Source organism: Engraulis encrasicolus, chromosome 22 (assembly GCF_034702125.1).
Source record: "Engraulis encrasicolus isolate BLACKSEA-1 chromosome 22, IST_EnEncr_1.0, whole genome shotgun sequence".
NCBI lineage: Eukaryota > Metazoa > Chordata > Actinopteri > Clupeiformes > Engraulidae > Engraulis > Engraulis encrasicolus.
This window is the reverse complement of record NC_085878.1, coordinates 12,228,344-12,248,580: the sequence shown is the minus strand read 5'-3', so window position 1 is coordinate 12,248,580 and position 20,237 is coordinate 12,228,344. Positions and strand designations below refer to the sequence as shown.

At 43.5% G+C, this 20,237-nt stretch overlaps 1 protein-coding gene across 4 annotated transcripts in view; it reads left to right on the top strand.

The window, feature by feature from the left end:
• phf21aa (PHD finger protein 21Aa) overlaps positions 1-20,237 on the top strand; it is a 51,359-nt gene that overhangs the window by 23,831 nt on the left and 7,291 nt on the right. For 2 of the 4 annotated variants that reach the window (XM_063188516.1, XM_063188517.1), the window contains exons 6-15: positions 8,730-8,918; positions 9,279-9,545; positions 10,250-10,336; positions 14,289-14,660; positions 15,868-16,008; positions 16,350-16,401; positions 16,531-16,610; positions 17,193-17,253; positions 18,816-19,021; positions 19,927-20,082. In XM_063188516.1, the coding sequence (XP_063044586.1) occupies positions 8,730-8,918; positions 9,279-9,545; positions 10,250-10,336; positions 14,289-14,660; positions 15,868-16,008; positions 16,350-16,401; positions 16,531-16,610; positions 17,193-17,253; positions 18,816-19,021; positions 19,927-20,082 (1,611 nt within the window). The remainder of the gene's footprint in view (positions 1-8,729; positions 8,919-9,278; positions 9,546-10,249; positions 10,337-14,288; positions 14,661-15,867; positions 16,009-16,349; positions 16,402-16,530; positions 16,611-17,192; positions 17,254-18,815; positions 19,022-19,926; positions 20,083-20,237) is intronic. The other 2 variants (XM_063188518.1, XM_063188520.1) reach the window with 2 other exon arrangements.

Genomic DNA, 20,237 nt, shown 5'->3' with positions numbered 1-20,237 from the left:
TGTGCGGAGGGGAAGGAGGCTGAAGCAGAAGAAAAGAGCCAGAGTCAGCATGCTGTAGGCTACTGCAGCTCAGCTCTGCTCTCTGTGCTCTCTCTGCTTCCCACTCTCCTCTCTCCTCTCCTCTGTTCTGTTCTGCGCCCCACTCTGCTCCCTGCCAAAAGGGGGACACTGCCAGGCTAATACCAAATCAAGATTGGCAGGCATTTTCACAACCTAACATGATTACACACACACACACACACACACACACACACACACACACACACACACACACACACACACACACACACACTCACACACACACTCACACTCACACTCACACTCACACACACGGACACACAAGTACACATACACGCATGTGTGTGTGTGCAGTCTGTGCACGCACACACAGGGACACATGCACATGTACACACACACATATGCAAGCTGACAGCTTTGTGTGGTCACAGAAGGCTCACTAGTGGGATTGGTGTAGAACAAGCACACATGCGCACGTGAGGAGCATGGCACTGTACCGGCACAGCATGCTGTCCCCTGGAAACTCCTCTGCCCACTGTTTTGCTATAGCTGTGAATAATATGTGTGGTTTAATATTTTATGGAGAGTATATCGGGGCTTTAAAATGAGCTCTCAGTGATGAACCTGATTTTAATGCTTGTGGACACAAGGTATCAAGGTATTTATGAGTTTGCACAGCATGGGAGGGTGGTTTTTTCTTTGTCCAGATATTTGTTTTTGATTCTGCATACATTTCTCCCTGAATGGCTATTTTGGATTTTTTTTAATCATATTTGCACATGAATAGTGAGGAGTGAAAAAAGTGAAACTACTTTTAATGAGGCTGCTGGTAATTGTGGACTATTATCATACACAGTAGCACCGTGCAAGTTTGTGAGCTCTTATGGCACAAACACACCAAAAGCGACTAGAGTAACACAGTGACGGAAGTAATTGACTTTGTATGGAGGAGCCGGCGACAAAAGAAACAAAAACGATTTGGGCGTCAAGAGGCGATTTGAGCGACTTGAGCGACAGTTTACAGTCCTACTCCCTCAATTTTACTGCTCGTGTCGCTCTTGCTATGAAGGCAGTCCAGTAACTGTGTACATGAGGTAATTCTTGTGCTGATGGAGATGTATATAATATTCTTCAATATTGCATCAGCTTTGATTGTTATTTTATTTGTGAGTGTATGACTTAGATGGAACAGCCTAGTATTGCTGTTTATGGAAACATTTTTCGCATTTGTGTAAATGTGTGAAGATTGGCTTTGAGATTCCAGACGAAATTGATCTTTTTGTCCTCAATGGGATCAATGACCATCTCTTTCCTCGGAGGCTCTCTTGTGCTGTAATGGATTGCCTATGATTTTCTGTTCTTGAAGCTCCCAGTGTACAATCAATGGTTGGCCACACTTCATATTTTTTCCTGCCATCGGTACACAGCACACCTGTGCAGCACAGTCCAGGCATAATATAGGCAGAATTTCTTTCAGACTCACTATCCGGCATGTTTTTGGTCTTAAAAGATTACGGAACAGTTTTCTGCATAAAAGACTAAGGGTAATCATGCCAAAATAATTTTTTTTTAGATTTCACACACAAATATACTATAGGTAAGAGAAAAAAACGTAGCATATCTCAGATGTGGAACATTATTTTCTGCTTTTATTTAGACCTGTGCTAAACTAACATTCCAAAGTTACCATGTGTTCATCAGAGTCAAAACTGGACTGAATATACTGTGTCATTGCTATTGGTTACTGGAGTCTTCTTCACATTGCTAGTTTCCATCTGAGGGAGTTGGACATTGATTGAAGTTGGGCGACTGCTGTGAATGTGATTGCATGAACCTGAAATGGTTGTAATCTAGGTAGGTCATATATCACAGTCAATCAGTCTATTGTAGATTTCAGCAGAGCAGGGTATCTTCTGTGTAACTGCTCTGTGGTGGTGGAAGTCTTGGATGTTTGTTCTGTTTCTATACATGCGATGACAAGTATAGGTTACAGGTTGTATAGAGTTGTCCATTGCTAGAAAAAAAGGCTGAATGTTTACATTGACAGTGCAGCAGCTACGTTTGATCCTGATGTTACATTGGGATGATATTTGGAGTATGTCAAGACATTTCAAAATCTAAACAAACCATGCCCCCACAGGTTCTCGGCAAGGGCTGAACAAAAAACAAACAAAAAAACGTTTTCGGGTACTGTCAAGTCAAGGGTGACATGAGCAATACATTTAGGGTTGAAATGGGCTGTAATACTCCTTTTAGTCTGACTGTAAATGTTTAATGTTTAATTTAAGGAACATTGCTGTTCCGACATAAATACCTCATATTTACCGTCATGTTTTTTTTTTGAGAGCAATATACATGTATTTTATGTGTTATATTGTGGTGCCATCTCGTTCACTTCAGTTTATGAGAATTTGTTCAACTCACTGTGAAAGTTACCGATCTCCGTTTACCATTAGTGTCAGGTCCATTTTGCCTGTCTGTCCATTTGTCGGTAGACCAGCCTGTGCGTAGTGGGATGGGCTCTTACTTAAGTACTTCACCGTGATGAGTAGAGTTGAGTGGCTTGATGCTGCTTTGAGTGAATGAGCAAGCAGAGAGCACATGAAAAAAACTCTGCCCACCATGTAATATTGGGCATTAGATTACACTTAATTGTTAAATTCGATGTTACGTACATTACGCGCAGTGTATAACAAACCACAAAGTATCTGAGAGCATGTAAGATGGTGTACTTGTACCTCGGTTATTTACAGTGTAAATACCAGTACATAATAATATGTGCGTGCAGTACTTGCACTGCAGCACAAGGTTACGGTTATGTACACTGTAAGTAGTATTGCATGTTGATGCAACGGAAAGGAAACTGTAAAATGTGTTCTCAGGAATTCCAATCATTCCTGAAACACAGACATCCAACATTAAAGGTACACTGTGCAGGAAATGGTCAAAAAAGGTACTGCAACTATGCTGCTCATTGAAACTGGGCTGCCTATTGCCAAATTTGATCTTTACTTGAAAGTTTACTAAGTAATAAACAAATATATTTTTAATTTGGTCCAAGTAGAGTAATTTTTTGCAGCTAAAAATGGCTATTTTTGGAAATTCAAAATGGCGGACCATGGAGAAGATCCCCCTTTTCATGTATGAAAAGTGCAATTTTTCCAGTCATAATGAATACTTAGAATTTGATGGTGGTGGTAAGTATTCATGAAAAAGGTAACATTAGTGAATGTGCAGCATGGATTCTGGAAATAAACAACCAAAAATCTCACACAGTGTCCCTTTAAGTGCATGTGTCCTTATCTCACACTACAGTCCTCTTTCAGCCATCATTTTGCTCGTTAGTCATCATTTGTCTGCGTCCTCAGCAGTGGATGCTGGCTCAGCTCCGCTCAGCTCAGTAGCAGCAGCGTCCTGCTCCCACGCAGAAGGGGGCCCCACCTGCCATGGAGGAATCTGACTGAGGCACAGGCAGGCTGCTATACTGGACTCCAGGGCAAAGTTTGGCCTCCCAGACTGGACCCCTCGCGCCATCTGTTGTCTGCATCCTCTGAGAGACGGGAAGAGTTAGAGAGAGACAGAGACAGAGAGAGCGCAAAAGGGAGTTTTTTTTTAAAGTGCAAAGGGAGAGATAGACCGATAAATAGAAAGCAAAAGAGATGGACACAGAGAGAGTAAAAGACAGAAAATAGAGAGAGAGCATAGAAGAGATAGACATGGAGAGAGGGAGTGTGTGAGAGAGAGAGCAAAAGGGAGAAAAAAGAAAAAAGTGCAAAGGGAGAGATAGACAGATAAATAAAAAGCAAAAGAGATGGACACAGAGAGAGTAAAATATATATATATATATATAGAGAGAGAGAGAGAGAGAGAGAGAGAGAGAGAGAGAGAGAGAGAGAGAGAGAGAGAGAGAGAGAGAGAGAGAGAGAGAGAGCGCACAGAAGAGAGAGATAGTCAGAGAAAGAGAAAGAGCATAGAAGAGAGAGATAGTCAGAGAGAGAGAGAGAGCATAGAAGAGAGGGATAGTCAGAGAGAGGGAGAACAAGAGAGCAGTTAGACTTGACTATCTCTGGAGTTTGGAGCTGAGCTGCAGCTGGTCCTCTGCTGTCCCCTCTGGCGCTCTGCCACTCGTGGTGATGGGAGGGCGCGAGTGTTCAGGACACTGTGATTAAGTGCCACTTAAGGCATCTGATGAGAGCGATGGCCAAAGGAGAGAGATTACAAACGAGTGGCGAGATTAGCTCTCTCTTCACCAGAGAGCGAGAAAGAAAGACTCGTTACACACTACTCCCTCCCTTGGCAAAGTGTGACACGGGTGAAAACTCATCCGAAATTAAGTGTCATGCCAGCACCATGCCTTGACTAAGCAGGAGGAAGAGGAGGCTGAGGGTATCGGACTGAATCATCTCTCCATCCCTCGCCTTGAGGTATCTGGGCGAAGGTGGAGTTTGTGCTGCGAGTGGGAAATAAAAGATAAGAGCCAAAGCGAAGACCTAAAAGATTACAGCGCTGCCACACTCAGGTGGCATTGCCAGTGTCAGCACCTTCAAAGATAACTACTGTATACTAACAAACTTTTTTTCAGAAATTGGTGTGTGTGTCGGGGGTGTATGCAGGATGATTTTGGGGAGCCGTGGCCTAATGGTTAGGGAGGTGGTCACAGGGTTGCAGATTCAAATCCCAATCTTATCTCTCCCGAGACCTACATCCATGTTGAAGTACTCTTGAGCAAGGCGCCCCACAAGTCGCTTTGGATCAAGGTGCCAGCTAAATGTTATAATGTAGCGATAAAAAAAACGAACAAACAGTAGTAATACAGTATACTGACCTGGAGCTACATCTGAAAATGTGGTCTGTAATTGTTAATGTGAATTTTCATCATGGGGTTTTGCTCTTGCCACTGGCAAAGTGGTTAAAAACAAAACAAACAAAAACACATTTGGCTTTTGCAGAGACATGTTAACTGGGGTCAAGTGAGGGAACAACTACTGTCTACTGTACCGTATTTGGTGCTGTATTCATGTGGCGCTTTGAAAGGGGTGATTTTAGTTCAGTTCAGTATCCTAGGGGGCTTTTCCGGTGTATGGGATATTTTGAAAACCTTGTGAACATCTGAACTTATTTTACCCTGTTAAGATAGTTCAGTTATTCATTGAGCTGTTCCTCAGTGAGAGAGCCAGTGTGTGTGTGCTACAGAGCGGTCCTGATGATAAGTGGGTCTGCCCCCTAGAGGGAGGATAGGGAATGACAGGCCTCCAGTGATAACAGCTGGAACGTGTAGAGAGAGTTGCCTCATCCTTTGGCATTGTGAAAGTGTCACAGGCGTAAATTCCATCATATCTCATATACTTGTTTTATAAAAAGTTGTAACAGAAATATGCTCGGCTTTTTGGGGGTCTGTACATTTTCCCTCTGTATCCTTTCCCACACAGAATGCTGTGCCTTTCCTCTTATTATATGACAAGTAATTAAGTTCAAAATGATGTGATCTGTTTCATATTAAATCATAAAACTGATGTGTTGAATAGGATTTTAACAAAATAGTTGAGCAGATGTCTCTTTCATTTCCTCTTTTATTGTGTGCACACTAAAATGTATGAGTTAATAACTGGATAAAGTTTCACTGATGGTAAATGATTTATTATTTCAGAACAAACAATAACTTTAAGACTTCACACTTACAATTACAGTACCTACACCTTACATAATTTTGTCCCAAACATCTTACAGTAGAAGCTGCATGTCTGTGGACAAAAGTGGTACTGCAGCCAAAAAAACTAAAGCTTTGTTCTCCCTCAATACAAGAGGAAAAGGGGATGAGTAGTAGAAATAGAGTAGAGTGAGAGAAAACCACAAATGTAATACATTTACAGACTCTTTGGCTAGGTGTTAACTTTTAAAAATGTTTATAGTTCAGCATCTTTATTTTCTCTTTGTTTTAGTTATTGACTAATTGATGTCTTGGTTATATTACTCATAACAGTTGTGCAATATGAAAGGGTCAAAATGAAAGCAATGTTTTCTCACATTATTGGAGCAAATAGACAGTATAAGCTTTTTCCGGATACTTGCTGTTATTTTACAGGCATATTTCTATCTTCTGCCCCCTGCTGGTTGCTTCTGTAACTGCTAGCCTCCTTTGCCAACCTGCTGTGTTTTTGGGTTGTGATGCTGGAACCAGAGCAAAGCCTCGGGAGGAGACAAGAAGCAGTGTTTAAGAAAGAGGAAGACAGGCAAACTTGATTGTGCTCCAATCGCACTGCCAGTAAAACGCTTGCATGATTGGCACATAGTGTACAGTAGCTTTAGGACATCCTCAAAGTACTGCCAGTTACATCTTGGACTCGGAAAACATTGCTTCTTGGTGAACAGTGAAACAGTACAGTCACACAGCACTGCAGTAGACATGGGCAGTAAACCTGGCATTCCAATTGTCTGAAGATTGAATGTTTAATCTATTTTTCTCTATTAAGCCTGTGCTCTTCTCTTTTTTTAAAAATGACTTCATATATGGCACCAGCTTTGCCTTGCGACTGCAGCGCTGCTAGGTTCTAAATGCCTAGAATCCCATTTAGTGCAGCTATTTGTCATCTCCTAGTGTGTTTAGACATTACAGGGCTGCCTACGGGGCCTGTCATGCATTTTATCTTGGGAAGTGCTCCAGGTGGAATTGGAGCTGGAGAGTAACACTTGACAGTAAATAATTCCCCCTCCGGCCGGTCTTCTTTGTAGAGCAGTGCATTTTCAGGCTTTTGGTGTGTGTGTGTGTGTGTGTGTGTGTGTGTGTGTGTGTGTGTGTGTGTGTGTGTGTGTGTGTGTGTGTGTGTGTGTGGCAGTGTTAATTTCGTCAACCATGACTATGACTAAAATATTTCGTCAATGCCCTTTTTTGATTTTCGTCATTTAGACTAAGACTAAGACTAAATTGGGAAGGCAATGACTAAAATATGACTAAGACTAAAATTGATTTTCGTCATTGTGACTAAGACTAAGACGAAATTTTAAAAAGCTGACGAAATTAACACTGGTGTTCAATAAAATTTAGAAAAAGAGAACCAGTGTGTGAAGAAGGTTTATTCTGTACAGTCAATGATGTATGTTAAAAAGAGAGGCCGTGTGCGGAGAGGGTTATTCTGTACAGTCACATGATATTTGTTCAAAAGAGAAGCAGTGTGTGGAGAAGTTCTATTATGTACAGTGTTGACTAAAATGACTAAAATGACTAAAAATTGACTAAGACTAAAATTGATTTTCGTCATTTAGACTAAGACTAAGACTAAATTGGGAAGGCAATGACTAAAATATGACTAAGACTAAAATTGATTTTCGTCATTGTGACTAAGACTACGACTAAATTTTAAAAAGCTGACAAAATTAACACTGGTGTGTGGCTGAGGTTAACACTGTCAGACTGCGGTGGCAGTGTATTAGTGTGTTATTACACAGGGTAGTAGTATTCTAACTTGGTGTGTTGATGGTTTTCCAGTTTGGTTTATTTTCCAGTGTTCAGCAAAAGTGTTGAAGTTGAACTCCGTACAGTTACACATAATTAATTATTATGGAGAGTTTCTTAACACTGGCATTCTTAACTCTGTCTGAGTTATATTATCAACATGTTGTGCAGCATTAAATTAGCATTAATTGGGGCAAGAAACACAAAGTAACAAAGTCTTAAAACGGACTATCTGAGAGTTGATTAAACACTGTAACATTTCCTGTGTGTGTTCCCATATGCAGATTCGTTCTTACATGTACTATGTTATCTGTAAGGTGACCTAGAGGCAAGGTGTGAGAGGAAGCATGGCACTCTATTTTACACAGATGCAAAAAGCAGAAAGTAGTTTTAACGATGTGCTCCATGAAAGGCCGAATGACTCACCCGCTTCAGATCGTTATACCAAAGTGGTCTGTTACGTTTCAAGACAAGTCAGCACTTCAAAGCCTTTTGCCAGCGTACTTGATGTTCACCCCCCAAAAATAATATAATACAGTGTAGTGCACATTGCGAGTGGCTCTGGAAAGTGGTGGATGGAAAAGTATTATGTAAATAAATAGCACAGTAGGTAATGCCAGGTCATAGTCTTTGGTGTCAAGTTAGTTTCCCCCTCTGTGAGTTAAAGTTTAAAAAAATATTTCTCATACAGTTGCATTCAGGTAAGGTTATAATAATATTGGTTTTGTATAGCTTCACCCAGCACACAGAGGAAAAATATGTGGAATATGCACAATTTGCAAACCATGCACAAAAAGCAGGCAAAAAAGTTCCATACATTCTTGCTTTTATTGGCTGGTCTGGTGTCTGTAGAAATGGCAGCTCTCTCTCTCTCTCTCTCTCTCTCTCTCTCTCTCTCTCTCTCTCTCTCTCTCTCTCTCTCTCTCTCTCTCTCTCTCTCAGGCTAATTTTGTTTTGGTGTCTGTCCTTCTTCCCCTCTCTCTCTCAATTCAGTTCAACTGAAGGGTAGCTTTATTGGTATGACTAAATCAGAGAAAATAAAAGTAAAGGTAAATTCATGGTGTAAGTACAGTTCAACACCAGAACATGGTTTACATGTCTGTTAGACTGTGTTTTAACTGAAAAACACTAAAATGTTCGAAGAACCCACTGCAAATTTGATCCAACCAGTGCAAATAAAACCATAAAAATACAGGAAGAAATAAAGTAGTTACAAAGTTGTTAGGACTAATCCTTTTCTGTGTCTGTGTATCTCCTTCAGAAAAAGGTGGTTGAGCAGCTGAGGAAGGAGCTGATTGTGAAGCAGGACCAGACGGAGATCCGCATCCAGACGCAGACGCAGCAGCCCCCAGCCCAGCAACACCCTCCTCAGCCTGACGGCACAGCCTCCACCCTGCCCTCCACCCAGCTGCAGCCAGCTCTCCCTCTCCCCAACCTAAGCAACCCACAGGTCTGGGACGCACACACCTCACCATATCACTTACGTTCACCTCTCTAAGTCATTTCACGCTGGCCTGCAGATAACCCTTTGTCCAAGTGTTTATTGAAACCCCTCACATTTCTGGATTGTTATATACTATAGCTGGTGTTAGCACTTGGTTTTAGCCTCACATTACTGACTCAACATTAAGCGAAACGGTTGTATCAGGATACTTAGCATAGTAGCAGGCAGAGTTTTGCAATCCTACCATCAGAAACTACTTAGTGGCAAATCTGATTGTTGTCCAGCAACATTGCCGAGCATGTTGCCATGTGTCATCACCCCAGCTAACAGCTCACTCCTCTGTTTTGTGCCCCTCTTTGTCCCCAGACTATTGTGACAGGCACTCCAATCATCCCCAGCAAAACTCTACCTCTGGTGCTGAAAGCTGCCACCCCCAACATGCCCACGTCCGTGGTGACACCTCGGCCCTCTGTCGCCATAGTTACCACCCTGAGCCACATGGGCAAGCCCATAACCACGCCACAGAGCTCAGATCAGATGCAGACCGCCACAACTCTTGGCCTCCAGGCAACGGGCAAACTCACCAGTCAGGGACCAGAACCACTGAGGATAGTCTCCAAGAATACTGTTGTTGTAAGTGTACCCTCCGTTAAAGTCCTTCACTCCGTTAAGTCGTCTGACTGTGTTGTTGGCACGTTGCTGTGGCATTATATTCAAATGTGTTGATGTTCACTGAGAGCTTGTGTATTTAATGAGTTGAGAGGCACTTAGTAAGCAACTGGCGTGCAGTATTTAGGCATCATCTCTGGACGAACATGGAAAGTGTGATGATGTGGCAATGCATCAGGGATTTAATTAGCTTCACCTTTTTTGTGACGAGTACTTACCCTATTCTTACCAGTGATTTCATGTCAATACAAGACTGATAGTTCTACTAAAAAAAATGGGGTCAATGATAAAAGATATTTTTTTGAGAATTTTTTTTTAGATTCTAATGTTAATATGTACAGTATGTAACCATGCAAGCAGGGAAGCGAAAGATAATGAACTCTCTACACCAATTCATAATCATATATTACAAGTCTATAACATGCAGTATAATTGATCATATTTGGGCCGTCGTGATTTCTTGTGATTCAAAACAACTTGCTTTACTTCTTGGGTGCTCTGCAGGAACCATGGCACCATGAACATGAATGCTTATGAGTGCATGTGTGCGTGCTTGAAACAAGATGATACTGTACGCGTGCTTGCACGTGCGTGTGTGCATGTTTGACAGGCGTGTGCGTGTGGGGTCATGTGTATGTTTACAAAACCCGGGTGGTCTTGCGTCACAGGTGCAGGCCACCAGCACCCAGCCTATCAAAGTTCCACACTTTGTCCCTCCTCCCCGACTGACGTCTCGGCCCACCTTTCTGCCACAGGTTCGTCCGTCCCCACCCTACGGAAATCTTTCTCCTCCCAGAGTCTCTCTCTTGTGTCACAGTCCCACCTCCCTCCCTCCCTCCAGCTTATAGGATGGATCTTCATCCCGCCAAAAAAAACCCACATATTTACAAGAATAAAATAGCATTTCACACTGTCATATCACCACCATATTAATCAATTAATTAGTAACATTTGAGCAGGGCAGTGAAGGAGCCAGATTGACAGCATAGGGATTAAAGATATTGATTATCAGTCATGGACATTCACCTGAGTGGGTTAAAGAACCCAACATTGAAATAGGTTTGGGAGTATTCCCGTAAGCGGATTGACAGAGTTAGCCTGATGGGTTAACCAAAATTGAGTGGTGGACCTTGTAAAAGAAGACCGCTTCATTCCCCTCGCAAAGCAAAACTACAAGGCTCTGCTTTCAGGATGTTTAACACTTGTCCTGAGTTAACATACCCCATTAATTGACAACTTTCTTGAGTACCTGATATGAAATGCTGGTGCGTTTTGTTGCAAAAGTTCACCAAAGTTTTCCTTTAGTAAACATCACCTGAGAAAGTGTCATCTGAGGAATACTTAACATCTGAGGAAAGCATAGTTCCTCAGTTCTTCACATCTTAAAAGACCCAATGACTGTCACTCTGACTGTAGGAGGAATATGTGAATATCGAGAGAAATTCTTCTTTGCCTTGCTGCTATCTGCTTTTGTGTGTTGTCACTGTGTGTGTATCTGTGTGTACATGTGCCCGTGTGTGAGTGTATGTGCTGCTTACCCCGGGCCCAAATCCAGTTCAGGCTTTTGTCTTATTCTCCAACACCTAATTTTCACCATTTTCTTTCTTCAAAACAATTCCTTAAATGACTCCCAACCTGTCTTTACCTACCCACGCTGAAGCGCTAATTTGTGATGTCGTTGCCTCCTCAGTTGTGACCTTTCCGTGACCTTTCTGTTGACCTTTTGTGTTTCTGCTCCTGACCTGACTGTTGCTTTATCCCCAACAGCTTCTCCCATTACCGTGAACTTGGCATGAACTGTGTGTTTTGTCTGTGTCTGTATGACAAGTCTACTGCTTCCCTAATCTCATCCAGAGTTTAACAACACACAGTAAAGCGTAACACAATAAGATGCATTACAACACAACTCAGTGAGATGTGACAAGCATAATGTAAATGAAAAAGAATTAAACAATGTTTGCACTGAATGTATGTATATGTTTTTTACAGTTTACCATAATTCACAGCTTTTTTAGGAATCCTGTTTGTGCAAGTCTATGATGAAATTTGCTGATGCAATTATTTTGTTATTGTACAGCATACTGTAGCCAATAGTAGAGTAGAGTAGAGTAGAGTATCGTTTATTGATCCCAGGGGGAAATTAAGGTGTCAAGTAGCATACACACATAAATAAAGACATAAAGACATTGTCCACAAGACATAACACACATATTTACACATAAAATAAAATAATCATATATAGCTCGCTGTTGCATACTTATTGCCAAGGCATCTCTCTCTCTCTCACACACACACACACACACACACACACACACACACACATACACACACACACACACACACACACCAAAAATATAAAGTGTAAAGTGTCCACAGTGTTCACATGTGCCTTAGCTAAGTGGCACATAGTAGCCAAGACAAGGTGGCCATAAAGTGTCTAGGAGTGTCCATAGTCTCTTTCCTAGAACAATGTCCATTGTATTCCTTAGACAAAGAGATGGGGGGTTAAACACAAGTCACCCCCTGTGTCACTCCACACACACACACCCACACACCCACACACACACACCAAAAATAAAGTGTACATAGTCCAGGAGTATCAGTAGTCAGGGGGGTTACACACATCGCAAACTGAGTATCTACCCACACACACACACACAACACACACACACACCACACACACACCACAACACACACACACATACACACACACACACACCTCACACACACACACTCAGCTGTGCATTCCGCTGAAAAGGAGTCGAAGGGTAGAGAGTCCAGGTAAAAAGAGTATGCAGGAGTGGGATCTGTTTATGCAGTCCAGTCCCCTATGATGATCTCTCTTTGTGTGTCCTTCTGTGACAATGTTTGAAAAGCTGAATGGCCCTGGGTACAAAGGACTTCCGCAGCCTGTCTGTCTTGCAGGAGATGGCGCGCAGTCTGTAGCTGAACAGGCTTCTCTGGTTGTTGAGGACTGGGTACAGTGGGTGCTTGTCGTTGTCCAAAATAAAAATAGAGTTCCAATCTGCCAAGTGTCCTCTTGTCGGCTGTGGTTGTGAGGGCGGTCCAGTTCTGTGCCTACAACAGACCCTGCTTTCCTCACCAGCCTGTCGAGCCGTCCAGCATCTCTTTTCCTAATGCTGCCACCCCAGCATGCCACAGCATAGGAGAGCACACTGGCCATGGGCAGACTGGTAGAACATCTGCAGGAGTCTGTTGCAGACATTGAAAGATCTCAGCTTTCTCAGAAAGTAGGAGTCTGCTCTGGCCTTTCTTGTAACGTGCATGTGAGTTGGCAGACCAGTCCAGTTTAGAGTCCAGGTGAACACCCAGGTACTTGTATGTGGAGAACTGGTATCCACAGTCTCCCCCTCGATAGAGACAGGCACCAGGGGTGGGGTGGTTCGCCTGAAGTCAATCACCATTTCTTTGGTTTTGGTGGTGTTCAGCCGCAGCTGGTTGGTTCTGCACCATTTGACAAAGTTCTCCACCAGGTCCCCTGTACTCCCCCTCCTACCCATCTTTGATGCATCCAACAATGGCCGTGTCATCCGAGAACTTTTGCATGTGGCAGGTCTTCGTGTTTTGTAGTTGAAGTCAGTGGTGTACAGGGTGAACAGCACGGGGAAAGCACCGTTCCTTGTGGAGCTCCAGTGCTGCTAACTACAGTCTCTGATGTGAGGTCACCTAGTCTGACGAACTGGGGCCTTCCTGTGAGGTAGTCTGTGATCCAGTTCACCAGCCCAGTCTCCACTCCCATCTGCAGTAGTTTGTTTCTCAACAGTAGTGGCTGTATTGTGTTGAAGGCGCTGGAGGAAATCAAAGAACATGATTCTCACAGCACTGCTTCCTTTGTCCAGGTGAAAATGCACTCTGTGCAGCAGATACAGAATAGCATCCTCAACTCCACCTTCTCCTGGTAGGCAAATTGTAGTGGGTCTAGTGCGTGGTGTGAACTTTGGGTTTTCAGTATGTTGAGCAGAAGCGCACGCTCGAATGTCTTCATTATATGGGATGTGAGGGCTACCGGTCTGTAGTCGTTTAGTTCTTTGGGGTGTGGCTTTTTGGGTACAGGTATGAGGCATGAGGTTTTCCACTGTGTGGGCACCTTACCCGCATGCAGACTCTTATTGAAGATGTGTTGCAGTGGCTCAGCTAGCTCTTCTGCACAGGTCCTGAGGAGTCTGGCGCTGACCCCATCAGGTCCGTTGGCCTTCGGCTTAAGCCTCCGCAGTGCGCTCCTAACTTGTCCTGTCGTAATGGTGGGGGGTGGCTGCTCCGTTTGTGGTGGGGGATGGGTGGGGAGAGGTTCCATCAGTGTAGGTGTGTCAGTGCAGGTTACTTCAGAGGAGGTGGGAGAAGGAGGAGGGGAGTCCAGTGTGAAAGGGAGGTGTTAAACTGTATCGTGTAGTGAACTCTATGTGTTTAATTTTTATGTCGTATGCTATGCAGAAATGGTTCATTTAAAATCAGATAAGGAATAAGGAATCAGATACGAAATTCACTACAATGCTGCCTGTCACTGTTGCAGGTGGCTTCAAGTTGAAGTGTATAGTTCAGTAGCCCTACATACAGAAGCATATTATAGCCATTTTTTGTCAAAGACTCACAAAGTTGTTGTTTTTTTTCTCACATACTGTAGGGAGTCCTTTCCACATATGCCAAATCAGCATGAGATTAACTTCTTTGCACTCACCACTTTTCCAGGTCCGACCCAAACCAGCTACGCCAGCCACCACAGTGCCCATCGCCCCGGCCCCATCACCCGCCTCCTTGCCCCCCATGCTGACGGCCCCCCAGCTCCTGCAGAGGCCTGTCATGCTGGCCACCAAGGTGAGCGCCGGCTCGCTGGCCACCACCACGGGGGCCCCCGGCCCTATCACCCAGCTGCGTATTCTTAATGGCCAGCCTGGCGCCGGCGTTGGCGCCGCCCTCTCCAAGAGCTTTGCCACGGCCCAGCTGACTGGTATCGTCATCACCACCCCGGCCACCATTGCCCCCATCCAGCTCACCACGTCGGCCATGCAGCTGGCCAGCAGCATCAGCAGCATCAGCAGCATCAGCAGCCCCAACACCAAGGTGAGATGGAGGAGCCCTGGTGGCAGACGCTAGGGACACATGCAAGCGAATATGGCATGTGGCAAAGCGAAATTCGCCATTCATTCCTATGAGACAAGTTAAGTGGGTCAAAGCGAAGCAAAAATATTTGGCCAGATTCAATATTATGCAAATGAGGAGTGAATTTCTAACCTGGCTCTTGCCAGACCATTGCAAATTTCTGCTCCATATTGTGAGTCAACACAAGGGTCTGGAGGATGTTCAGATTCATCCTGCTCCCGAACTGCCATGCAGCCAAACCAATCACAGGATTTTCTGATATGTGACGTAGTCAAAGTTTAAACATAGTGGAAAGGGGAAAAATAAGTGAAACGCGACAGTTGTCTCAGAAAACAGTAGAACGTTAGTAGCCTCATACAGTATCTGTAGCATTGAGCTATCGGCTTGGACCTTTAGCTCAGCAGTATCGTGCTGTGCCTCCCGTGCCCACACTGGAACATTGGCTGGTAGGGGTTCAAGCCCTGGGTGGCGAACTACAGCAGACGACCTCTGTTACACTTCACTCTTCGACATTGATTCAGTAATTTCAACTGTATACTCGAATCTGAGAGCAGTTCAAGTAGATTCTCATTATATCAGAATATCAGACAAGCAGTTTCTCCAATCATGTGCAAGCATTTATTTATAAAACCGCGCCTTCGTAGACCTAAGCATATGGCATAGTTAGAGATGAATGTTTGTGGAGCAAGTCGGAACCCATTCCTCTGGCGAGAGTCAGGTTAGCGAATTTAGTTTGTGCTAGCCAATCAAATCAACAACATAAATTTCTCAATCGATTTGATTTGTTGGTGTGACCTGTTAACCGTTGTGCTGCCACAATGGAACACTGAACACTTCACTCATTTGGACTCCCATCTGTCCTTGGCGTCAGAGGGGTTTTTTTGTCCTTAAATGGGGAGGTGTTAAACTGTATCGTGTAGTGAACTCTATGTGTTTCATTTTTATGTTGTATGCTATGCAGAAATGGTTCATTTAAAATCAGATAAGGAATAAGGAATCAGATACGAAATTCACTACAAGCTACCTACTGTATTTGTCCTATGTTAGTACTATTATACCCATTGGTGATAATTCACCTGCCTAAATGTGTGTTTTGTTTGTAGCCTACATCCTAAACGTCTCATTAGTCCTTAAAGGTGCTGCTTTCATTGATGTCTCCATTGTCCAGGTTGAGGTGATTCAGGACAGAGTTGAACCAAATACGCCGCCAAGGGAGTCCAACTCCATCTCCACCTCCACGTCTAGCTCTCCTGCCCCTGTGACGATGCCTTCCCCTCCTCCAGCCCCGAAAAGGGAGGAGAGTCCAGAGGTAGGTCCTCTCAGCTCTCAATTCATTCTGCGTTCATTTTTCCCCCAAATCAAAGCTTATTAGTTGCATGCATTCACACAATTTATAAAGCTGAAATATCAGTGAAAGTGTGTTGGGAGTAAAGTGTAATGTTCTGAAACCTTTGACTGGTAGTAGTGTATGTCTTCAGTACTCATTACGATGAACTGATTCAAAGGTGGTTGGATGAACTTTGTGGCAAGAGTTTGTGACTGACTCTGGGATCCTGACTCTGGGATCGACACATCTGGCCTGTATGCTTTTTAGGGCTGATGGAATAATTTTGAGCCACAATTTGACTGGCTGAACCTTTTTATTTTCAGAAACTTGCCTTCATGGTGTCCCTTGGACTGGTAACATATGGTCATTTGGAGGGTAAGTAGCATTGTGTTTGGCAACTTAGCAAGCATGACTCAACATAGCATGACTCAGATCAGTAGGCTACATCTGCCTGTCAAATTTGAATGTCATCTCTTGTTTTTTGCTCTTCTTGTTTGTCTTCAGAGATTCAGAGCCGGAGACAAGAGAGGAAACGGCGCACCACTGCAAACCCAGTGTACAGTGGCGCCATGTTTGAGCCTGAGGTAACACAAGCCACTCAATCTGTTTTCACACAGTGGCACCCACTGGTGTCCAACATAGCCTATTGATAGTTTGTTTTCACTACTTATATGTCATGATGTCGATGAGTGATATAAATTCAGGGTTAACGTACAGTGTTAAACACAAGCAGGTAATTGGAGTGCTTCTGGGTCTTCACCTTTTTCCTTGGTGCTCATCAGAGTAGGGGCTCTCAAACTTGGTCCAGGTAGACAGATGGTGAGGCACTCAAGGCTGCAATTTTTTAAAACTTTTTATTTGGCTACAATGCCTACGCGTTTTGGCCCTTATGGCCTTCTGACAGTGTTACAGTTACAGACAACGTACAGTGTTACTTGCTTGTTTATATGTGGCATGCACAGTATATAGGCCTACAAGCTATGCATATGCTTGCTGTCTGCTTATTAGTTTTGGTCGGCCTGGGCCTAGGCTATGTATTTTTCTTTGATGAAAGATTAGCAGTAGCTAGTAAGGTTAGCTTAGTGTGTTTACAATATTTATCCTTCAGGTAACCCCACATATATGAAAGATACTGTGAAATTTTGTGATACATTTTGTTTCTGCAGCGCAAAAAGACAGCTGTGACCTACCTGAACACGCCTCCCCATCCAGGCACCAGGAAGAGAGGTCAGTCTGCTGGGATAGTGTTTCTCTGCATTTCTGTCTGTTTAATGCTGACATTCTGTGATGTTTCAGAACATATTTGTTATTTTTGTATAATACTATATGCTCAGCCATGTTGTGTAAATGTAAAGCAAGGCTTTCAAATCACTGTCAAAATATAGCAAGTGTATAGATAAGGACCTATTAGAGAGTCAGTGCTTGTTTTTTTTTACATTACAGCCATACATGATGGTTGTTGTTTTCTAGTGTCAGGTCTGACACAATGTTTTTGCATGTGCCTTTAATATTTTTACCACTAATGCTTTCTAACAAAAAAAAAACACATCAAAATTCACTTACCCGTTATAATAGTTGTCTTAATGGCATGGAATATGACTCGTACCGCGATAATATGATTAAAATGGCTGTGTTTTCGTGTTATGAAGCCACAGACTCTGTGTTCTCTAAGTGTCTCTCCCTCTTAAGCGCCCATCTGGGTTGGTATCCTGATGGAGTTAGTACATGTGATGGGGAGTTTTAGCTTTCATTCTGACGCATTGTTTATTTTTGGAGTCTATTGTCTTAGATGTGTAAGAGATCACAGCATTTTTCGGTTTTCTGCTTACATGATTCTTTGTATTTTTGTTTTGTTTGATATTTTTTTAAGAATCCATGTCGGATAAGGATCAGATAAGGATGTTTGCTTAATTTCTGCTGCCTTTTTTCTCGAGTGGTGGCTATTTTAGGAGGAAAATCAAAGTGTGGTGCAATTGGTTGTAGAGTTGAGATGGCATTTCTTTCCGTGGTTACAAGGTTCCATGCTTACAAGGCTTTTCTGACTTCTTTCACATTTTAAATGAATGACTTACTCAGCACTACTGAAATATGTCTTAATGGTCAATGGCCATGGCCAGACTAACATTTTTGTTCTAGGAAATTTCTGTCAGAAGTCACTTGAGTTTTGCAATGTGACATTGTGTCCCAAATTCATGTTATGTGACCAAAGCAGTAGCTTTGTCCCTGTCCACTCTGGAATTGTTCATTTTGCATCATTTCTACAGCATGACCACTGCTATCACCTAAATACAGTAGTTCACTCTTTCCCATTGAATCCTTTCAGCTTGACCAACAAAAAACTAGAGGAAAACCAGGTCGAGCACAGTGTTTCCAAAATGTTGCACCACGTTGCATCACTTGAGCTCAGCCCCACTTTGCAACTTGTTCAGTTAGGAGTCTGACAAAAAATAACTTGGAAAAACTGATTTTGTCACTTTCGCTCGCATCGCATGACTTGCACTGAGGACACAGTGTCAATGTGGTTGTTATGCAGTAGTAGTTATAGCATCAGCTGTTGCTTCCCTTTCCACTAACCATCCCGCTCAACTCAAGCTCACCTAACCTCTGCTTCGCCTCCCTTCTCTGTGCTAGCCAATGAGGACTCCTTGTCACAGGTATGTCAAGAACAAACAGTTGCCTTATTTGTGTGTTCCCTGCTTCCCTTCTTTTTGGTTTCCCTTTCTTTCTTTTTTTGTTTTTATTTTTCGATTTTCGTTTTTTTGTCCCGTCTCTTGTCTCATCTCATTCAGGTCGCCCTCCCAAATACAGCAGTGTGTCGGAGTTGGGCCACCATCAACACTACCATCACCTCCACCACCACCCCCTTGTCACCCCCGCCACCATCGGCAGCCACTTGGCTCCCCCGGCCCCCAGGGGCCCAGACTGCTCCGGGGGCCCTGCTCCTTTACCCGTCCACCCACACACTCTTCCTCTGCCAAACCCCAGCGCTGGGGATGTAAGTAGTAGCTGCCTGCCAGAGACCACATGGCGCATTAGCTCCAAGAGGAAGTACAGCAGTAGCTTACACATCTCATCTCATAGCTGCCTACTGCTGCCAGCTCTCCTCAGTGCTAATACCCCTGCCAGACCAATGACTGTACATTAGATGTCATTGTGCCAGACTATAGTGTGTCTATGGGAACAGCCATGGAGTTAGTCCCCAATGGATTGATACTGGCAGAGCAGAACACTCACACTGCACAACACACATACTTATTATAACAGATAGAAAACTGGTACAGTTCAACATACACTTCACTAGAACCTACTCTCATAATCCCATGTCGCATACCATCCATCACTTTGTCCATTTATGTTTTGAGGATGTCCATCACCTTACAAAGTGAACAGTTCCCTATATCCTTCACTGCCTCCTTTTCCCTATGTTTTAGTTTCCATTTGAAAAGGAAAGTTCCCCACCTCCTCAATCAGGAAGTCTAGATCAGAGTCAGAAAGTCAAAGTCTGCTTCATTGGAAAAAAAGATTACGCACAAAACTTGACATGGCAACACTTGCAGGACCCATCATGTAGAGTAAACACATTATAAACATGATGATATAACAACAATGGCAACAACAAGTAAAGATCAAAGAGATGATCTGAGCTGGCATGAAATCATGTCTGTTACCTGCCTGCAATTTCATATCAACAGCCAGGAAATATCTTGCAGGTTATTGCAAGAGAGAATTTCAAGCAATGCGCAGATCCTATCCCCCCTTGTTATCTTAATCCTTAACACAACGATCCTAAAACTGCTACCTAATTCAAAACAAACGCCAGCGCCACCTAACAAATTACATCGCTGTAACTGGTGAGCATCAAGCAGCTTTGATTCTGATTGGTGCGATTCTTCCCGACAGGGAGATATCCATGAGGACTTCTGCGCTGTGTGCAGACGCAGTGGTCAGTTGCTAATGTGTGATACATGCTCACGAGTTTATCACCTGGACTGCCTGGATCCACCCCTGAAAACCATTCCCAAGGGCATGTGGATCTGCCCCAAATGTCACGATCAGGTAATTGCCTACTCCTCGTAAGCTGTGTTCAGGCCGACCAGAACGGTGCTTGTACCAAACAGTGCTTGGCTTGTTCCCGTGCCTTGTTCACGTTGGAAACCACGGTGCTTAGTGAACGACCCAAGTTCGTGCCGTGTTTTTCATTTCATTGCCTC